Genomic DNA, 20,000 nt, shown 5'->3' with positions numbered 1-20,000 from the left:
AACAACTCAAGTGGCAGCAGGAAACATTAATATCAACGAATAATAAAATTCAAGAGCTTCAATCACAAATCACGAGTCAATATGCCGTGGCTAAAGATATGGGTTTGCCGAGTCCTCAACATCTCATGTACCTTCCGCTTTTCGAACAATTGCGTCTTCCCAACGCGGGTCTATCAATGCATTTAGCACAAAATACGAAGGGAAAATTCGTTGAAAATTCGTTGGGCGTGCCCCCGTGCACTCTTCCCAATTGGGTATCCGCGACGACGCAGTTGGCACAAATATCTGCGAACATGAGTAATAAAATGCCGACGTCGCCCAAATCGACGACGCCGGAGGAAACGGATGCTCCGTTGAATTTGTCAAAGCCAAAGAACGCGAGAGAGAAAAGTTTGCCGATGGATTCGATTGCTGCGGCTGCGGCTGCGGCGGCTGCTGCCGCGGCCACGCCGAAGCTATTGCCTCCGAATATGTTGATGCCACGCGGATTCATGCCCTATGCGGGACTTCCATCTCATTTGAATTCTCTCGCAGCTCAAAAACCTCATCACGGAAATCAAAAAGATTTACTTTCGTCTCCTCCCGATAAACATCCTCCGCACTTTCCAATGCCGATGTACATGCCGAGTCCGCCTCCACATCTCACAGGGAGCAGCAAGGGTCATCACACGACGTCGCAAGAGGATGCTTCTCTTCCCGGTAATAAAGAAGACTTCGTGGCAGCAAGTAAGTTTCCACTTTTCTTTTGTAAATAACATGTTTTTCGTTTTTCAAAATAAGTTTTTTTCTCACATATTTGCGACATGTTTTTTAGTGTGGGGAGCAGACCCAAATTATAAAATCCCTGACGATAACGGGGACAAAGCAAAAATAATACGTCAGCAAAAGAGAGACGGAGAAAGTAAACCTCATATAAAAAGGCCCATGAACGCATTTATGGTTTGGGCAAAAGACGAACGTCGGAAAATTCTCAAAGCGTGTCCCGACATGCACAATTCGAATATATCAAAAATTTTAGGTAAAAATCAATCAAATCAAGAATTTTTCTTTACAAAAGACGAACAATAATAATAATAAACTCGTGATAATAATTTTAAAAAATTCAGGTGCTAGGTGGAAAGCAATGTCGAACGCGGAAAAGCAACCCTACTACGAAGAACAGTCTAGGTTATCAAAATTACACATGGAAAAACATCCGGATTACAGATATAGGCCGAGACCGAAGCGAACGTGCATTGTAGATGGGAAAAAAGTTCGGATCTCAGAATACAAAACGTTGTTGAGGCAAAGACGACAAGAAATGAGACAGATATGGTGTCCGGAGCGAGGGTCCGAAATGGGTTTCATGGCGGCGGGAAGCGACATGATATCTCCGGGAACGTCGGGACGCATGTCGCCGGGAATGAACGGAGCCGGACCGAGTTCGGAGCAATTTTATTACCCGCACGATAGTTTGTCACCGAACGACATGAGTTACAGTCCCGAAGGACCGGGATCCTCGTACGACACTAGCCCTAGGGGTAATTTCAACGAAGACTGAGTCTAATAAAGCCGCCATCATCATGACCACGACCACCGAACGAGAATGATGACCGACCTCACCCTTGACAAAAAACGCGTATTGTTGCCAACTTTCCAAATATAAATAAAAATAATTATTTTTTAATTTATTTGAATCCGCGTTTTTTAAACAAAAAATAATAATAATAATAATAATTCGGTGTTTTCTCAGTATAAAAATAAAAAATTATTAAAGTTATTAAATAAATAAGCATAATAAATTATTAAATAAATAAATTAATTAATTAAAAACTTTTATATATACATATATATATTTAAACGTATGGAAAAATTATGTAAAAAAAAAAAAATTACCCCCGTCGTTTTCAACGGGGAAAATATATCGTTCGATATATCGTTTCGAGTTATCGAATGACGAGCAGACGACGTTATTTATTAATAAAACAATAAACATTTTTATTATTATTTATAAATATGAGTATAATATTTATTGAAAACGGATCATCAACAATATTATTTATTGATTGATTGATTTTTTTTTTTTGTTTTTATTTTTTTTTTAAATTGTTTTCGTTTATTGATAACCGTCATCGTGTAAATAATAATAATGATAATGATAATAATGATAAACAGTATGATGAAAGTATTAAATATATATATATATATATACATACGACGACAGGACGTTTTTAATATCAAACTTAATAAAAAATTATAAACTTAATAAAATAAAATTCGAATCATTATTATTATTATTATTTTCAAATAACCGGAAATGAATAGTAATAATAATAATAATGATAATAGTATCGTATTAATAATGTAAATAATAATAATAATAAATTTAGGATTTGCTCTCGTTCGAACGTTCAAGTTTTTTTTTTATTTTTATTTTTTTAATTGTTATTATTATTATTATTATTATTTGTTTATAAAAAAAAAAACTTGTAAAACAAGTTAAAAAGTTTTTATTAATAATAATAATGATTATTATTATTATTTTCTTTTTTTTTTTTTTACGTATTTTGTTAATTTAAATCGCCACGTCAAACAAAAATTTAAAATAATAATAATAATAGTTAGCGGTGGTGAAAAATTCTCTCACGAAATGATAAAGTATATGAGTTTTTTAATAATAGAATAATAATAATAATAATAATAAACGAGAGGGGGACACGCCCTTTTTTTTATTAATATTTTACGCCTGTACGTACCTGTTATTGTTTATACCCGGGTAATGCAAAGGCCTTTTTTTGAACCTTTGGGCGGTTTACTTTGCTACTCACATTTTATTAATTGTTTTTTTTTTTTTTATTTTGTTATTAATGTGTGGTAAATATTCCATTTGTCTTTTCTCTACCACCCCCGCCCCCGCCCCCGCCCCCCCTCTCCCCGAATCGGGTTCCCCGTTTTCCCATTTCCCGGTTTTTTTTTTATTTAATTTGTTTTACTCTTACCGGTGTAAATTTTTGTTTTTGTTATTATTATTATTATTTAATTATTTTATTTTATAATTGTTTATTATTATTATTATTATTTGCACTTTACTTTATTTATTTAAAAATAATAATAATAATTAACGACGATGATGATGATGGTGGTGATGATGATGGTGTTGACTTTATCGTTAAGTGAGAAAAATTTTTTTTGTTTTTTTTTTAGCTTTAAAAACTCATTTGAAAAATTATCATCATCATCATCATCATCATCGTCATTATCATTATTATCAGAGTCAAATTTTATTTAAAAAAAAAAAACAACGTACTTCTACCGTTTGTTTGTTTGTTTGTTTTGTTTTATACTTTTTTTTTATCGATCGTTTGTTATGATTTTTCGTATGGAAAAAAAACGGTGCCCGATTATTATTATTATTATTATTATTATTATTATTTATCACTCATAAATTAATTAAGTAATCATTATTATTATTATTATTATTACTAACGTCGTCGTCGTCGTTAAAAAAAAAAAAAAAATTTTCTCACCCATCATATCTTGTAATACTCTACGAGACATTGACGTTGGAAAAAAAAATCATTAATAAATAAATAAATAATTTCTTATCATTCTTATCACTACTTATGTACATACATATGTAATACGTGAGTAAAAAAAAAAAATGAATGAGAAGAAGGGGAAAAAAAACAAAACAAAAGCAAGACAAAAATATTGTGAAAATATAACAAAAATGATGTTTACCCCATTCTCTCTCCCCCTCCCCCGTTTAAACGCATTATTATTATAATTATTATCATCATCATTATCATTATTATTAATATTAAAACCGAATCACTATTTAATGGTGGGCCTTGTATTATTTATATATATATAAAAAATTATTAATTTTAAGGGTTGAAACACAAACAAAAAAAAAACATTTCTCTTAAATATATATATATTATTATTATTATTATTGGAAGGGTAAATTTTCCAAAACAGATCTCATTGTAAAATATATATATATCATTATCATTATTATTATTATTATCAATTAAAAATAAATGAATGAATGAATGAGAATGAAAATGAAAATAAAAAATTTTTTTTGATATATATATATATCTAAATAAAATTTAGAAAAATTGATAAAATAAATTAAAAATTACAATAATGATAATAATAATAAGTAAAAAAAAATGATTATAATAGAGTATTATAAATGTTTAAACAATTTCATAATGATAATAATAATAATAATAAAAATGTGGCTTTCGGTTAAACGGCGGAAAAGTTATGAAAAATGTTGAGAAAAAAAATTATTAATTGTTTATTTATTTATTTTTTTATTATATGCAAAATCGTCATTCCTTTTGTTTGTTTGTTTGTTTGTTTTGTTCGTTTGTTCGCTCGTTCGTTCGTTTGTTTTATTTGCTTCCTATTTATTTAGGATTTTATTTGATGATTACTCGCGTACTCCGCGGACACACACACGCGCGCTTCGGAAATACTCTCTTACACGTTGATAATGATGATTAAATAACATTCCCTGCTCTATTATTATTATTATTATCATTATTATTATTATCATTATCATTTATATTATTATTATTAATCAATTGACGCCGCGAAATAAATAAATAAATAATTCGATATTATTTATATATTATATAGATCGATAATTAAATTTTTTTAATAAGTAAATAAGTACGTCACAATTATTTAAATCGTGATAATGATAATGATAATAATAATAATGATGATGATAATGAACAAAATGTGATTTTAATTTATATTAAATAATAATAATAATAATAATAGTAATGAAATATCTGTGCCATTATTATAACTCTAAAAATAAAAAATAAAAATGAAATGAAAGCCATTTTGACGCCATAATTATTTATTAATGATAATAATAATAATAATAATAATATTTTAATTATTATTTATGAAAAAAAAAATTAAAAAAAAAAAAAACTTTGTTTATTATTATTATTATTATTATGATTTATGTACAGTTTTTATTTAATTTTTTATTATTATTTTATTGTATTATCATTATCAATCAATTTTTTTTTATCGCTCTCTCTCTCTCTTTCTACTTTATATAAAAATAGAAAAATTTATTAAAAAAACATTTAATTGTGAAATTGCAATATTATTATTATTATTATTCATATATATATACATATTTATTATTATTATTATTATCATTATCATCATCGTCATTATTAAAAAAAATATTGTGTAAAAAAAAATATATAATTTTATTTATAAGGCCTAATGTTATTATTTATTAGTTTAATATTATTATTATTATTATCATTATTATTATTATTGTATTATTTTACATAATGTATAAACCCTATTAGATAGGTACATAGATAGATAGATAGATTTTAAACAGATTATTACTATACTTAATAATAATAATAATCATCGTCATTATTATTATTATTATTATTATTATTATTATTATTATTTCACAAAAAAAAAAATAATAATAATGATGAGTAGAAATAAAAATAAAGTCGGATGTTGAAATCATTCAGTATTATTATTATCCACCATTAAACACGACAAGGCTACTTGTCGGGGTTTTTTTTTTTTTTTTTTTTTTTTAAGTATTTATCCGAGGTTTCTACCCGATTCCTTAGGGACAAATACTCGAATTTCGGTGGTGCCACTTATTATAAGATAGCACCACATCAATTCTTGAAAGTCTTCCTGAGTCCATCTTTTATTCGATGGGAACGATTTGTCTCCTGAACTGGGCTCCAGTGACTAACATCTTTGGAGTGGCCAGGGTCAGAAGCAGTGAAATTCACATTCTCGTCGAGCTGCCTCAGGTTGACAGTAGAACAAGATTTGTTTTTGGTTCTTACTTTGTCTTGTTCTCATTTTTTTTTTTTTTTTTTTTGCTCTTTTTAGGCCAACGGCACGTGGCGTTCTCAAACGGTCACCCATCCAAGTTTGCACCACGCCCGATGCTGCTTAACTTCGGTAAGTTATTATTATTATTATTATTATTATTATTATTTCTTTTTTTCTATATATTATTATCCCGAAACCCTATAATCGTATAATCACCTGATACCAATTAAAAGGTTATTGAACTTTTCATTCGTTAATTAAAAAAAAAAGAAAATTTTTTGGAGGCGCCGGGTATCGATCCCGGTACCTCTCGCATGCTAAGCGAGCGCTCTACCATCTGAGCTACGCCCCCTCCGTTATTAATATTAAACAAGGTATCCGACAACAAGACTACGCAAAAAAAAAAAACAAAACAACCCAGTTTTAAATATTAATAAAATAAAACGAATTAACGACTTGATTTAAAAAAAAACGAGATTTATAAGAAGATTCATTCATTCGTAAGTTAAACAAAGCGGGGAACGGTGTTTCTTTCCTTTTCTTTTTCTTTTATAAATTCAAAGCCGTCAACAACTCGTTTATCTGCATGGACGATATGGAAAATTCATTTTTGTCTTTCACGTTTTCCCTTGAAATCAATTCTTTTATTTTTCCCAACGTTTCCGCGAGATTTTCCGGCGTCATAAAATCGCAAAGGTGAAAACTATCCGTGAGTAATTTCTCGACACGAGAATTCAAAGGATGAATCAATAACGATTTTAAATTTATTCTTTCTCTCACTTCCGCCAATTTGTCGCAAATCAAATGAGTGATTCCTAATTCTTCGCAGTACGGATTCGGATTTCCCTTTTCGAAAACTCCAAACTAAAATTCCCATCAACGGAAAACACAATTAATTAATTAATTAATTAATTAATAAAAAATGATGTTTTTTTTTAATCGAACGTTCCACCTACCTCGTCGTTCAAATTGTTTTCATTTTTCTTATTTTCCTTTTCCGACACAAACGACGACAAAGCTCCGACTATTAATTGCGTCAACAAACTCAAAAGTCTTTCTTTGTTTTTCCCGCAAACGTTTATATATGAATCCAGTAGACATTGTTGAGTTTTCAAAGGTACGAGATAACAAACGGGCCATTCGAGTATTTTCATTTCCACCGTCAAATCATCACCGCATGTAGCCATTAAATGATTTTGAAATTTGCACGCGAACGTCGTTGCCGCTTTTCTCACGGCGACATCTTCGTCTACGAGCAAAGTTATCGGAATCATCCAAAGATTCATCTCTGCAAAAAAAAATTGTAATCAATCGAAATCGAAAAGGAATTCTTATAATAATAATAATAATAATAATAATAATCGTTATTACCATCGATAAAAAAATTCTCATCGTTCAACAAAGCATGAAAACAATGATTGATTATTTTCATGACCGATAATTTTTCCTTCGCATCCGCTTCCGGCGACGCGAATCCCTTAAACCTTTTCCCGAGTTCTTTCAACTTGAATTCGAGTTCCTCGTTTTTAAATTTTCCACTCGAATTCATAGTAAATAAATAAATCGAGTACATAACGAGAGATGAACTGGAAATGGTTTCGTCCTCCGATTCGAGACATCTTTCCAAGTTTTCCATCGATTGATTTTCATTGGCAAACAAATCCGTCCTGTCGAAAACGAAAACGGATGTGAATACGAAACTGCACGTTTTGAACCAAAATCTATTAACCGAAATTGATTTGAAATGATTGTTATCGAGAGGTTTCATCAAACATTTCAACAAATCCGTACTCGAAAGACAAAATAAATTTTTCAAATTTTCCACCGCGTCGTCTTTTCCTTTGAAAATTAACAAACCGGAAATCGGTGCTGGAAATGAATTTTTTTTGATAATAAAGCAAAATTAATAATAATAATAATAATAATTTATTTTTCTTTTTCTTACCTCCGATTCCGGTAAAATCATTATCTTCTTCTTCGAATAACAAATCATCTTCCGTTCTCCTCAGAATAAAACTTACGAACCTGAGGGAGAGCAACTGGATTTCGCCGATTCCAGAATTTAACATAAACGTTAATAATTTCACTACGACGTTTTCACCGTTTCCTTTTTCCTCATCATCTCCTAACCCCGTTAGAAAATACGTCACGACGTTTAATTTTAAATGGTAAAAATTTTCCAGACACAAAAATATTCCCGGCTCGTCGTTTCCCCCTTCCCTACCCATCCTCGAACATAAATTTTCGAAATCCAAACAATTCGTTGTAATTTCGGCAACGATTTTTCTAAAATTTGAAAAATTATCGAACAAAACGTGTAAAACTTTCAAATACTCAGATTTTATAACGAATGATATTTTTCGATTTGTTCGCTTCGTATCCAATAACCATTTGGTCGTCGTCAACCACGACGATTCAATTCGAAAATTTTCCGACAAATTTTCTTTGAAAATATTTTCTAAAACGCTCGTCGATTCCGCTATCAAAGCTCTTATCTGAAAAACAAAGACTTTTTTTTATCGAATTTATTTTATTTATTTTTATCGTAAGTGAGGGGAAAACAAAACCTGAAGTAAAATCCCGTGGATTTCGTTCGATGAAAGTTTATTACTCTCGTTTAACGATTCGAAACGAATGTCGAGTTCTTGTAATAATCTATCCGGAGATATTAGAGGAACCAAAGCTCTCGCTGATAATTCTCGAATTTTCGATGTCGGATTACGACGACTTTCATTAATGTAGGGCAAAAATTCAGACAAGTCGATCGTGTTACAATCTGGAAAATGAAAATTTTATTTTTTAACCGGTGCCTTTTAATTATAGGTTTACTATCGAGTCGTACCTACCCTCTCTCGGAGTTGGATACAACCTGCCCAAAATCAACAGGACCAAATACAGGCTAGGTTTTGGAACGCGATTGGAATTTTCCAAAGAATGAGTCAATTTCATTTCCGACAATAAGAATTCGTATAATTCGGAATACCTTTGGAAAAATGTTCTAAAAAAAAAAAAAATTAAACGTAAACCGATTTTTCCAATTTTTGGGATTTTTTAAATTTTCTATATTATTAACCTGCTCGTCATCCTGTTTTTTTTAGAAATTTCATCTCGACTCCTGGCAACTCCGAATATTCGTATTATCAAAGAACTAAAGAGCAAATTTGAAGAATTTCTTTCCGACCAAGTTGGACCACGACTTCCTCGTATGGCAACCATGACGGCTAGAAAAAAAAAAAAAAATGGCGTGAAATTAAAAAACATGGATGGACGTTTGAAAAAATTTTTAACGGTATTTTATAGTACCTTTGGATATGTACGAAGAAACGTGTTCGCCCAATTGCGCGTGTTTAAAAAGTGCTCTTAAAATATTCAACGCGTGAATTTTAGAATCCAAATTATCCGCGACTCCTTCCTCTGTGATTTTAAGCAAAGATTTCATAATTCCGTGAAGTGTAGACGGCGTGGGAGACTTGACGGAAACTATTTCCGAACAAATGACGCTCTGCAAACAAACCTTTTCTGTACAAACAAACCGTTTTTTTTTTTTTAAATACGTGACTTCGTTTCGTTGGTACGAACTTGAATTAAAAATGGAAGTCCTGCACTTCTTCTCGTTGAACAAAGTTTCAATTTTTGATCTCTGCTCGGTAATTCTAAATGATTCGCAATTTCTTCGAGCCAAACTCTCGGTAATTTGCTCAAATTCGGATCCGTGCACAACCACAAGGAATTTACAAATTGCGTGAAGCTCACGTAAACGTGTTCGAAACTTCCACGATGTTTTATTTCGCACAACAAAATTTTTAATTCTTCTCCAATTTTAATTATCGTGGATTCGGAAAAAAAACCCATTTCGACTAGGGAAATAAATTTAAACGTCAGACAATATAAACTGATTCAAAAAAAAAAAAATAGAAAAATGAGGAACCTACTTCCTGTTTCGATGGGAACTTTGCTTATAAAGTCTCCCAAATATAAACATGCTTCTTTTATCGATCTCCAGGCACATAATAAAAGAACTTGAGCCGTCGCTTGCCAATCAACTGCTTTGTTATTTTTATCCAGAGTAATAATTAAATTTTCGATTTCTTCTTTCGTTTCGCAAAGTTTTTGTTTTAAATGAGACTCTTTGAAATTTCCGACATTGAGTAAAAGTAATTTATTGATTTTTAACAAACATTTGAGACTTCGAAGTATTTCGTAGTTGTCAAATTCCGATTCGTTTAATTCGTCTTTGATTTTTTCTAATTTTTTAAATAAGTTATTACTTAAGTGAGAAGACAACGACGACAACTTTGCATCTCCCTTTTGCGACGAATCTAAAAATTAAAAAGTAAAAAAAAAAATTGAAAATTTATAATTGAAACCGGTTACGCGAGCGCAGTCAAAAAAAGCACCTTTGCAAGAGTCTATTTTCAAAAGATTTTCAAAACTTGTTTGAAAATCCATTGGAAGGTGTCCTTCGGGAGATGAACTATTTACAACGCATGTAACGATCGGTATTATGTCGAAACAAATTTCTACCAACTCATTTAAAATCCTTTTCCAATTTTCCACCAGGTACAATTTTTTTTCCATCGCGACCTCTAACAAATTTATTTTAATTAATTAAATTTTATTTACGAAAAACAAAAACAGAAAAAAAACAAAAAAATTAAACTTTACCGTCTTTGACTTGAGAAAAATTAACATTTTTATAAAGTAATCTTATTGCGAACAATGTTCCGTACATGGGTCCGCAAGTTGAAGCTGTGAGTAAATCCAGTTTGGCCAGAGAAACTTGATATGTTAAATTATTCGTCAATAATTTAATGCAATCGAAATAAATGTCTCCCCCCTCTTCCTCGGGATTATCATTTTTTATAAAATATTTTGTCAAAACTTCTTTGGCGGAGGGTAAATTCACAAGAATTTGTAATAAGTAAGACCCCGTTAAAACGTCTGGCGGTTCCATGTGATTTATTAGCCTTAATGATTTCTCAAATAGTCGTCTGGTCGTTTCGACCTTCTGCAAAATATCAAAATAATAATAAACGTTTTCATTATATAAAATTCTTTTGCAACAACAACAACAACAAAAAACTCACTGCGGCGTCTAATGTTTCGAAATTCAATTTTTTCGATAATAAAACGGCGAGTTCTTTATTTTCTTCGTAACTGCTATCCAAAGCAATGAGAAATTTCCTCCAATAATAATTTGTTTTTTTCACGTCGAAAGACATGCCTTTTATATATTCGAAACATAGGAGTAAAATGTTTAATACGGTGTTCAATCTATTAAAATTACATCCCACGAATATGTTCGAAAAACAAAATTCTACGAGCCCCTCAAGAAATTCATCATAGCTATGATCGTTATATTTTTCTCCTTCTGAAATTTTAATTTTGTTTTTTAAATCCTTTTGAAAATTAACTCTGCTGTCGGAAAATCTGACAAACATCTGAAACAATCATTTTTTTTTTTTTTTTGTTATTCAAAATATTTTTGACATTATGACCAAATTTTATTTTTTTTGAAAATTAACCTTTCGAATCAAAGCTAATATTTTTTGTCTTGTCGCAGGTTGTTGATTATTTAAATTATATTTTAAAAAATACATAATTAAATCGAAATCTGTATTTGTAAATGGTTCGCTTGTTTTACGCGCTTCTATTAACAGTGAAAAAGCGGATATTCGAATTTCATCATCACCCTGATGTAAACAATGCATTAATAATTTATTGTCGACGAGTTTATCGTATTTTTTCCCCGTTTCATTTCTTAAACCTAAAAAAAATTATTTTTAATTAATTAAAAAAAAAAAAATACGATTACATAAACAATAAAATAATAATTAATTTTACTTTTATTTCTACTAAATCCTTTAGAGTTGCTTTTTTCCAAAACAAAATCGTTTGTATTTGTTTTAAACTTGAAACCTAATCGATGGCTTATTTTTAATGCTGTTATAACGCAACGTAATTCTTCTCTTGAAGTTGGATGTTTCCTGGAATGTTTAAAAATCAAAATTACTTTTATTTTACGCAACGGATTTCTTCGATGTTAAAAAAAAAATATATTTACCATTTTTCCGTCACGTACAAAGGTGCATGAGAATATTTTTTAAAAGTTTTTTCTAATAATTTATCAATTTCGGCTGCTATTATTGGTAAAACGTTTAATAATGATATGAGTAAAGGTATGATCCAAAGTTCGCAAAATCCAATAAAATCATTTTCTGCCAGCGTATCATTTAAAATCATACTTTCAACCGCGAAAGATACCTAAAAAAATGCATTTTATACAAGTTTTTTAAAAAAAAAACCCCAAAAAAAAGGAACAAAAAAAAAATTTAAAACTTACGTGAGAAATAATCGTGGGATCGTACAAACTTTTAATTAACTGCTTGGTTATATTAGGATCTCTTTCGATTAAAACTCTAGCTCCCAATTCATTAGCCAGAGCACCCACACCTATAAAATAGCTTCTTTTATCTACTGGTAATTTAAAAGTATAATCTATAACACTATTTTGTAATGAAGGATTGGATACTAATAGTGGTAAAAAATCCTTGGCTGAATGTCTAACACATGACACTGGATGTTCCAAAAGCATAAATATGCAGGGAAGTATCGAGTTTAAAAAGTTCTTTTTTATTTCAACATTAATTTTCGACAAAAATTTATCGAAACAGTCATGCTTTAATAACTGTAAAAGTGTTCTTGATGTATTTAATACGACAGGAGTTTCACATGAGTACCTGAAAATTATAAATTTTTGTTAATTTAAAATTTAGTAACTTAAATAAATAATATGTAATGTTTATAAGTGAATAAAATTAAAAATACTTTTCACATAAGTTAATAAAAAAATTCAAATAAACATATGTGGATTCCTCATCGATAATTTTGGAAGACCATTTATTAATTATTGCACTCGACATTAAAAATTGTAATAAGTAAATTTCGCTTTGATCAGAAGTTAATACAGGTGGTATAGTTGCAGAAAATTTTTTTTCAAACTGAAAATAAGAATGAAGAAAATGTAATGAAATAAATGGATAAATTTTTTTTTTAGACTTTGTACTGGCATCAAATGTTTTTTTATTTTGATGCCAGTAAAAATTTCGACTAAAAACCTTTGTGCATTTACTTTAAAAAAATGATTGCTCTCTGAAGCTTGAATGAAAATGCTTTAAAATAATAAATAAAAATTACCAATTTTAATTCTTCTACGTTTGGAGTTATGATTTCTCGAATCAATACACAAGCCATTGCAAAATTATTTTTAGTATCAAATAAAACATCATCTTTCAATAAAATTTTTCCAATTTTCTTTGTGAGCAAACATAAAAGTGATTTTTGACTGTCATTGAAATCTATCGATTGTTTCAATTTTTTTTTTAAAGAATCGTCAACTTCACATTTATTAAAATTTTGATTCTTTAATTTCAATATTAATATAAGGATTCTGCTTAGGGAATGCAGTAATTCCAAAGCTACAATTGTTTTCCCACTAAAAAAAATTAAAGTAATATCTTATTAAAAACATATTATATATAATTTAATATCAGTAAAGCAAGCAATACATGATAACATACTTTTTTGAAAATTCTTCCTGACATTCATCAAGTGCAAAATCGATGAATGATAATAAATTAGAGGCCGAATAACACACAGCATCAATGGCATGTATAAAATTATCAAAGCAACCATTAATAGCATTGCAAGCGTTTCGCATATCAACGACATTTTTAGATTCTCTACATTTACTGATTATCAAATTAATATTTTCCGATATTAGTATTCGAACGTTTTCTTGTGTTTCGCATGGTAAATTATTTACGGTTTTCGACAATAAATTTGTATTTTTTAGTTTTCTTTCGTACTGTAATTTAAAAAACCATTCTTCAACAAGAGTTTTTACCTCTGCAAATGGTTTAATATTTCCTTCAATCATCGTTAAAAAAATTAACGCATGAAATAATCTTGATAAAATTTTTATGAAACCGACATAAATTACAATGAGTCAGTTATTTTATATATATAGTTATAATTGCAAGATTTTATGTAATACTTAATCAAAAGTAATAAAAGGTAGTAATTATTAAAATTTTCCAAAAAAAAATTTGTAAAAATTAAGATAATTTATAAATTAATATCGTGCCTATTAACCAAGTTTTCAAATTTTGAAATCGGCAGCATGGTATAGTGTGTTCAAAATTACATGTTTAGACAAAGTTTTAATTTTATCAGTGAAGCCAACATAAACTTTTAAAAGTTTTTATAGGTAATGGATCCAACCGTTTTTTTATTTGCTAGGGCCTATTACAAAAAAATTTGCTTTTTACTTAAGAATTATTAATACTTTCCAATTATCAAAGTAATTAATAAATATTGCAATAAAAAAATAAATTTATTAGGAAAAAAACCAATCGCTTTTTTAATATTATTATTAAACATTTATTACAAAGAATTAATAAAGTCCCAAACAACTCAAATAAAGTATAACGAAGTGAAATAGCATATGCAAAATTATCAAATTATAAAAATCATCGTGAAAAAGAAAAAACAAATCTTTTGTTAATACTTATCTTTTCAAAATCTAAATTAAATCATTTATTATTTAAAAGTAGTAAAAGTAAAATTTGGCGCTACCATTCACCTCTATGACAATTAAAACGCGGAAATTTAGAAGGCTGTGAAATTTAAAAATGTAACCGTTAAACGATGGTATGCAGTAGATATCCGAAAGAATACAGATACTACGAATTCATATTGAAAAAAAAATGTTTTCGAAAGTTAAAAATAAACGTTTGGGAGAAAAAATCAAAAGACAAACTTATGAAAAAGGCTGATTTGTACTTGAAACGTACAATATTACGTAAATATTTCGATTATTGGATTGTTTTTTTAAATCAAGTATTGGTTAAGAAAATTAACCAACGACTGGCAAAAACATTTCACGAGGAAAAAATCAAAATAAAAGTTTTAGATGCATTTATGAGAAACGTGGAAAATAACAAAATCATTTACGATATATTAAAAAGTAAATCGGATTTTAATTTGAAAAATAAAATTTGGCACAGGTGGAAACATTACGTAATGAAACGTGTGAGAGTGAATAAAGTCAAAGGATTAGCATCTAAAATAAGAGAAGAAAAATTATTTATAAATATAATAAAAATATGGTATTTTCGTTTGCAAGAAAAAAATAAATCACAGGTACTTTACTTTAATATATAAATTAAATAAAAAAATTTCATTCGTTAATTAATAATAATTTTTTTTCTTTTTTCCAGGTGATCATGTTAAAAGCAGTAAAAAATCATGAAAAAAAATTGAAAAAAAAATATATTGAAAAATGGAAAATATATTTAAAAAGGGAAAAAATAAAAAAAACAATAATGGAATTAGCAAATGTTTGCTACGGTGAAAAACTAAAAGAAAAAATATTTTTCTCATGGAAAAGGTACAGTTTAAAAATCAAATTAATAAAAATTAAAACAGTACAAATAAATAATATTCAAGTTAATTTACTTATCGAGTGTTATTTAAATAAATGGTTAGATAAATATGACAAATTATGGAGAGAAAAAAATAAAAAAAATGAATCATCAGCTGATGATTTATGTAAAAAAAAATTATTGTCGAAAAATTTCAATGCCTGGATGTTGTTCAAAGAAAGAGAAAAAATAAAAAATAATAACATTAGAGAATTTTCAGGAAAGGTACAAAGGATTATTTTAAACTATTATTTAAATGTTTGGTTTGAAAAAAAAGAAGAAAAAATTAAATGGCAGGAAATGGAAAAAAAAGCTTGTGAGTGGCGAATAAAATATTTGATTCGATCAAACGTACAAATCCTTCATGAAAAATTAAGGGAAAAAGAAAAAGAGCTGGAAAGGGATGTTAAATTTATAAATTCTTATTATTATATGTTAGTTAATAAGGTTTTCTCCCATTGGAAACAATACACCACGTATAAAATAATAAAGAAAAATCGGTTGGAAAATTCGTTGATTTTTCACGAAGAAAACCTAACGAGAAAATATTTTAAAAAATGGAAAATTTTTTACCAGGAAAAATCTAAAAAATATGCTGCCTTGTATTATTTCAAACAAATTTTACTCTGTAAATATTTCGAATATTGGAAATTATTTATTAAAAATAAAAAAAATTTAAATTTGTTGTTGATGGATTATGATAAAAAAAGAAATTTGAAACTTTTAAATTTTACTTTCGATTTGTGGAAAAGGAAAATTAAGGTTATGAGTGATAAAATGAATTTTTCCAGTCGATTTTACGATAGAAAAAAAATTTCATGTGCTTTTCAAACGTGGAAAAAATATTACGAAAGAAAAAAAATGAAAAGAATTCGATTTACCGACACGAAAAATTATTTAAATAAAATAATTATTGAAAATTATATTATCGAATGGTTCGATTTGATGATATATAAAAAAAAATTAAACGATAAAGTTTGCGTGGGTGTTAAAAACAAATCGTTTAGGTTGAAAAGAAAATTTTTTAACATTTGGTTTAAATTTATTGAAAAATCTAACGATATACGGCGTAATGTTGAATTATTTAACGAAATAAAATCAAAAATTTTATTACAATTTTACACAAATAAAATATTAGAAATAATGAATGAAAAACAAATAATGATAAACAATGAAAAACTTGCTGATAAAACCTTTCCTTTCCTATTGAAAAGAAAATTTTTTAAAAGATGGATTTCGTTTATGTCATGGAGAACAAACACGATAATTAAATTCAATTCTGATAACGGTTATCACAGAATTCAAAAAAATGACGTCACTTTCAACTCCCTTAATAATAATAAAACTATGAGAAGGGAACCTATGATACCTGATTATTTAAAACGTAAACCTAAAAGGATATTCGACGAAGGTCAAATTTTTATTTTTACCCAAATAATTAACATTTTAACTGCTTTCGTATTCATTTTTTTTTTTTTTTATAGATTTTTTGACTACTGCCACGTCCGCGGATAATAACGAAACGTTTAGAGTTTACGAACCTGTTAATAAACGACTACCATTCATTCGTCAAACGTCATTTCCTGTTTTTGACGTTAGAAAAAAATTTTAATTTTTTCATGAAATGTCTCCCCAACACAATTCCCCCCCCCCCCATTACGAAACAATGTAAATTTTTCAAAAAAAAAAAAAAACAATTAATAATAATAATAATAAACTTATTTATTAACATAAAACGCAATTCATTAACAATTTAAATAAATAAAATTATTTATAAAAATTACGGGTAAATTTTTTTAAAGAGGGGGAGAGGGAGGGGGAGGGGGAGAGATAAAAACTTTATAAAAAATAAATTAATAAACGTAATTGTCTTCCACAGAAGAAATATCGCTGGAGTTCAAAGGATGAGGTTCCAGCCAACCGCCTTCGTTTAATAAATCCATTTCGAATTGTTCATTTGTTTCGCTTATGGTGAGTATTTTTTGCTGAAATTATTATTAAATAACACTCATTAATCATCAAACATTTTGACAATTTTCCCCTACATTTTCTTTTTTTTTTTTTTTTTCCCCATTTACCTTTTTAAATTTTTTCGCATTGACGGGTACTTCCGGTGGATCTTTCAAAGTTCCATCTTCGTTTAAATAAATTTGTGATATTAAATTAATATCGAAAATCGTACTGTTTAAATCACTTACTATTCCAGATTGGGAAAAACTTTTCTGTAGAAAAATTAAAAAGAAATTCTATTAAAATCATTTTTCGATAAAAAAAAAAAACTAATAATAATAATGATGATGTTTACGTCTTTTTCAAAAAATCCTTCGGAAAAATCATCGAATTTTTCCTGGATACGAGTTATTTCATCGATTCCATTACTTGTTGTTGTTGCTTCAAATAAATTTTCCGAAAAATTTTCACATTTGTTGTTTTCTATTGTTTGTAATTTTGCTTTTTTCGGTTCGGAAGTATCATTATTACTTATTTCATCATTTATTATTTTTCTTTTGGCGTTATTATTACCACCAAAATCAATTGAACAATTTAAATTTGAATTTATTTCTCCTGCAATAATTAAAGTTAATTTTTTTAAAAATGTGATTCGAATAATTACTTATAAAAAAAAAAACTAAAAATTTTACCGAAAGGAGGAGGAGATTCGATGACTAAATTTTGTTTTTCCACGACAGGATTTTCCTTTTTTTGAAAATAATTACTTATACGACCATTTTTCAAATTCGTTTTCGGCGGTTCTCCATCTAAATTAAATTTCTTTGATTGTTTAGGTCTCGTGTCTTTATTCGTCACATTTTTCCCTTTTTCCACGTTTGATTTTTTTTTATTTAAATCTTTAATTGTATCAAATCCGAAATTATTATCGCTTTTAAGTATTTTTGATTCAGATCCACCGCTGGTAGGAGAAAGATTCCTGAAAAAAAAAAAATTAAAAATCTGTCGATTAAGAAAGCACAAAATTATTTTTAAAAAAACAAATTTTATACCTTTTTTTACTGTTTTTTTGTACTCCAAATTTTTCAAAATTAAAATTATCTTCTAAAGTTTCAACATAACTACATGGCACCACACAAGGTTCCGATATAACTTCCTAAAAAGTAAAAAAGAATTCATTAACCGATTTATAAAAATGGCTGATTATAAATAAAGTAAAGTAGGTTAACCTTTGTAATGTCAGGCGTTTCCTCTACTAAAACTATTCCCACGTCTTTTTCATTATTATGTTTCAATAAAAGAATTGTCATTTGTATTTATCGAATTGCAAAATTTTTCAACCGATGAATATGCGACAGCTTGAGCTATTTCACTTTCAGGTATGATCCTTTTATTATATTTGGGTTTGTAAATGTTCTGAAATTTATATTTCCTACAAACATTTCTATTTCTTTTTGTAATAACCATAATAAAAAACTCACCACAAATACTTTCAAATTCTTTCATAAATGATTCTGATAATTGAGATTTATTAGACGGCAATTGTATTACTACAATATTTTTGTTTCCTAATTTATCATAATTTCCATTTAAGGTTAATAAATATGCTTCTCCACCAGCACTAATAACAACTTCTCTTAATGTATCAAATTGGGTTTTGGTAGGAAAAATAAAAATTTTATTTTTAAACAAGTCTTGCCTCTTGTCGTTTGGTTCTAACGAAACCAAAGATGTATCCAATACTGATTCTTTAATATTTGGCCTGTAATTTTTAACATCTGGATGCATACTTTTATTTTTTACCGCTTTGATTAACTAAAACACAATTTTTACATTTTAATTATTAACAAAATTAATAATAAGTTAATTTTTTCACATAAAGAAATTAAAATTATTGAAAGTAATTACTTCTTTGATGTAATCCAATGTGACGATGGGAACTCCATTAATCAAAGCGAGAACAACTTTGATTGTTAATGTGATTTCGTTAACAATAACCAAATTACAATCATTTGAATAGGAATTTTTAAGTTCCCCATCAACATATTGTAATAATTCTTGAATTGATTTTTTTTCATCGCCATGAATTCCAGAAGTACATGCAATTACAGGTGTATACTCTAACCTGTAAAAAAAGACTGTACAATTTGTAAATCAAGTTTAACAAATATTGACATCAGAATTTATGCTTTTTTAAATTTTGAATTGAAATCTAGCTTCAGTTTTTACATATTTATTTGAAAACATTGAAGATTTTTGGTAAGTATATAATATTAATGCATTAAAATAAATCAAACTTCTTAAGGTTTTATCCATTTCGACAAAATTATTAATTTAAATAATTTTGAGATTACCTCCAAATGTTGTCAAGTAAGCCAAATTTAATCATATTTCCATGGTTTAATTTTATCTTCTCACCACTTTTGATTTTTTCCCATTCTTCATCTACTTTAACATAAGTACCATATTTAGATTGTTCATCGACAATCCATACTCCAGTGACAGTATTTACATCAAAACTACAATTAATTTTTTTTGCTATGTATATAGTGCTATGCTTTCTACTTATTGAAGCATCTTCATCTAATTCAATGTCACAATTTTTACGTCCAACAGTATAAGAATGCTTATCTGACACAAAAAAAATTTCTTCGCCTTGAAATAAAAAAAACAAAAATTAATTGTTGTTGAGTAACAAACACAAACTTTTTTAAAATAAATAATTTATTT

At 28.1% G+C, this 20,000-nt stretch overlaps 5 protein-coding genes and 1 non-coding gene across 6 annotated transcripts in view; 3 read left to right on the top strand and 3 right to left on the bottom strand.

Annotated features, from left to right (window-relative positions):
• Positions 1 to 98: 98 nt before the first annotated feature.
• Positions 99 to 1,540, top strand: Phum_PHUM095890 (sox13, putative; the record flags this gene model as incomplete). Its single annotated transcript, XM_002423874.1, has 3 exons — positions 99 to 726; positions 815 to 1,018; positions 1,107 to 1,540. The coding sequence occupies 3 exons, from the start codon at positions 99 to 101 to the stop codon at positions 1,538 to 1,540; spliced, it is 1,266 nt and encodes a 421-aa protein (XP_002423919.1).
• A 4,574-nt stretch (positions 1,541 to 6,114) lies between these two features.
• Positions 6,115 to 6,187, bottom strand: Phum_PHUM095880. Its single transcript has one exon. It is a non-coding gene; the product is annotated as a tRNA-Ala (tRNA).
• Positions 6,188 to 6,384: 197 nt separating this feature from the next.
• On the bottom strand, positions 6,385 to 13,774 carry Phum_PHUM095870 (uncharacterized protein; the record flags this gene model as incomplete). The annotated part of the gene is made up of 21 exons (XM_002423873.1): positions 6,385 to 6,699; positions 6,792 to 7,123; positions 7,207 to 7,704; positions 7,781 to 8,330; positions 8,403 to 8,611; positions 8,682 to 8,833; positions 8,909 to 9,056; positions 9,139 to 9,337; positions 9,415 to 9,692; positions 9,720 to 9,727; positions 9,764 to 10,079; positions 10,233 to 10,421; positions 10,501 to 10,843; positions 10,923 to 11,276; positions 11,361 to 11,595; positions 11,748 to 11,822; positions 11,900 to 12,099; positions 12,179 to 12,523; positions 12,699 to 12,836; positions 13,051 to 13,285; positions 13,416 to 13,774. 21 exons carry the CDS (start codon positions 13,772 to 13,774, stop codon positions 6,385 to 6,387), a joined length of 5,478 nt encoding a protein of 1,825 aa, XP_002423918.1.
• A 770-nt stretch (positions 13,775 to 14,544) lies between these two features.
• Phum_PHUM095860 (uncharacterized protein) lies at positions 14,545 to 15,807 on the top strand (the record flags this gene model as incomplete). The annotated part of the gene is made up of 4 exons (XM_002423872.1): positions 14,545 to 14,928; positions 15,363 to 15,545; positions 15,618 to 15,725; positions 15,760 to 15,807. The coding sequence occupies 4 exons, from the start codon at positions 14,545 to 14,547 to the stop codon at positions 15,805 to 15,807; spliced, it is 723 nt and encodes a 240-aa protein (XP_002423917.1).
• A 656-nt stretch (positions 15,808 to 16,463) lies between these two features.
• Phum_PHUM095850 (uncharacterized protein) lies at positions 16,464 to 16,932 on the top strand (the record flags this gene model as incomplete). Its single annotated transcript, XM_002423871.1, has 2 exons — positions 16,464 to 16,731; positions 16,805 to 16,932. 2 exons carry the CDS (start codon positions 16,464 to 16,466, stop codon positions 16,930 to 16,932), a joined length of 396 nt encoding a protein of 131 aa, XP_002423916.1.
• Positions 16,933 to 17,173: 241 nt separating this feature from the next.
• The window catches only part of Phum_PHUM095740 (uncharacterized protein), a gene marked incomplete at both ends in the record, with an annotated part of 4,484 nt that continues 1,657 nt past the window's right edge, over positions 17,174 to 20,000 (bottom strand). The window contains 8 exons of the mRNA XM_002423870.1: positions 17,174 to 17,305; positions 17,399 to 17,542; positions 17,626 to 17,885; positions 18,038 to 18,249; positions 18,396 to 18,426; positions 18,752 to 19,085; positions 19,179 to 19,395; positions 19,625 to 19,925. Of these exons, the coding sequence (XP_002423915.1) occupies positions 17,174 to 17,305; positions 17,399 to 17,542; positions 17,626 to 17,885; positions 18,038 to 18,249; positions 18,396 to 18,426; positions 18,752 to 19,085; positions 19,179 to 19,395; positions 19,625 to 19,925 (1,631 nt within the window). The remainder of the gene's footprint in view (positions 17,306 to 17,398; positions 17,543 to 17,625; positions 17,886 to 18,037; positions 18,250 to 18,395; positions 18,427 to 18,751; positions 19,086 to 19,178; positions 19,396 to 19,624; positions 19,926 to 20,000) is intronic.

This window comes from Pediculus humanus, genomic scaffold (genome assembly GCF_000006295.1).
Source record: "Pediculus humanus corporis 1103172107447 genomic scaffold, whole genome shotgun sequence".
Taxonomy (NCBI): domain Eukaryota; kingdom Metazoa; phylum Arthropoda; class Insecta; order Psocodea; family Pediculidae; genus Pediculus; species Pediculus humanus.
This window is presented reverse-complemented; position numbering and strand designations above follow the sequence as displayed.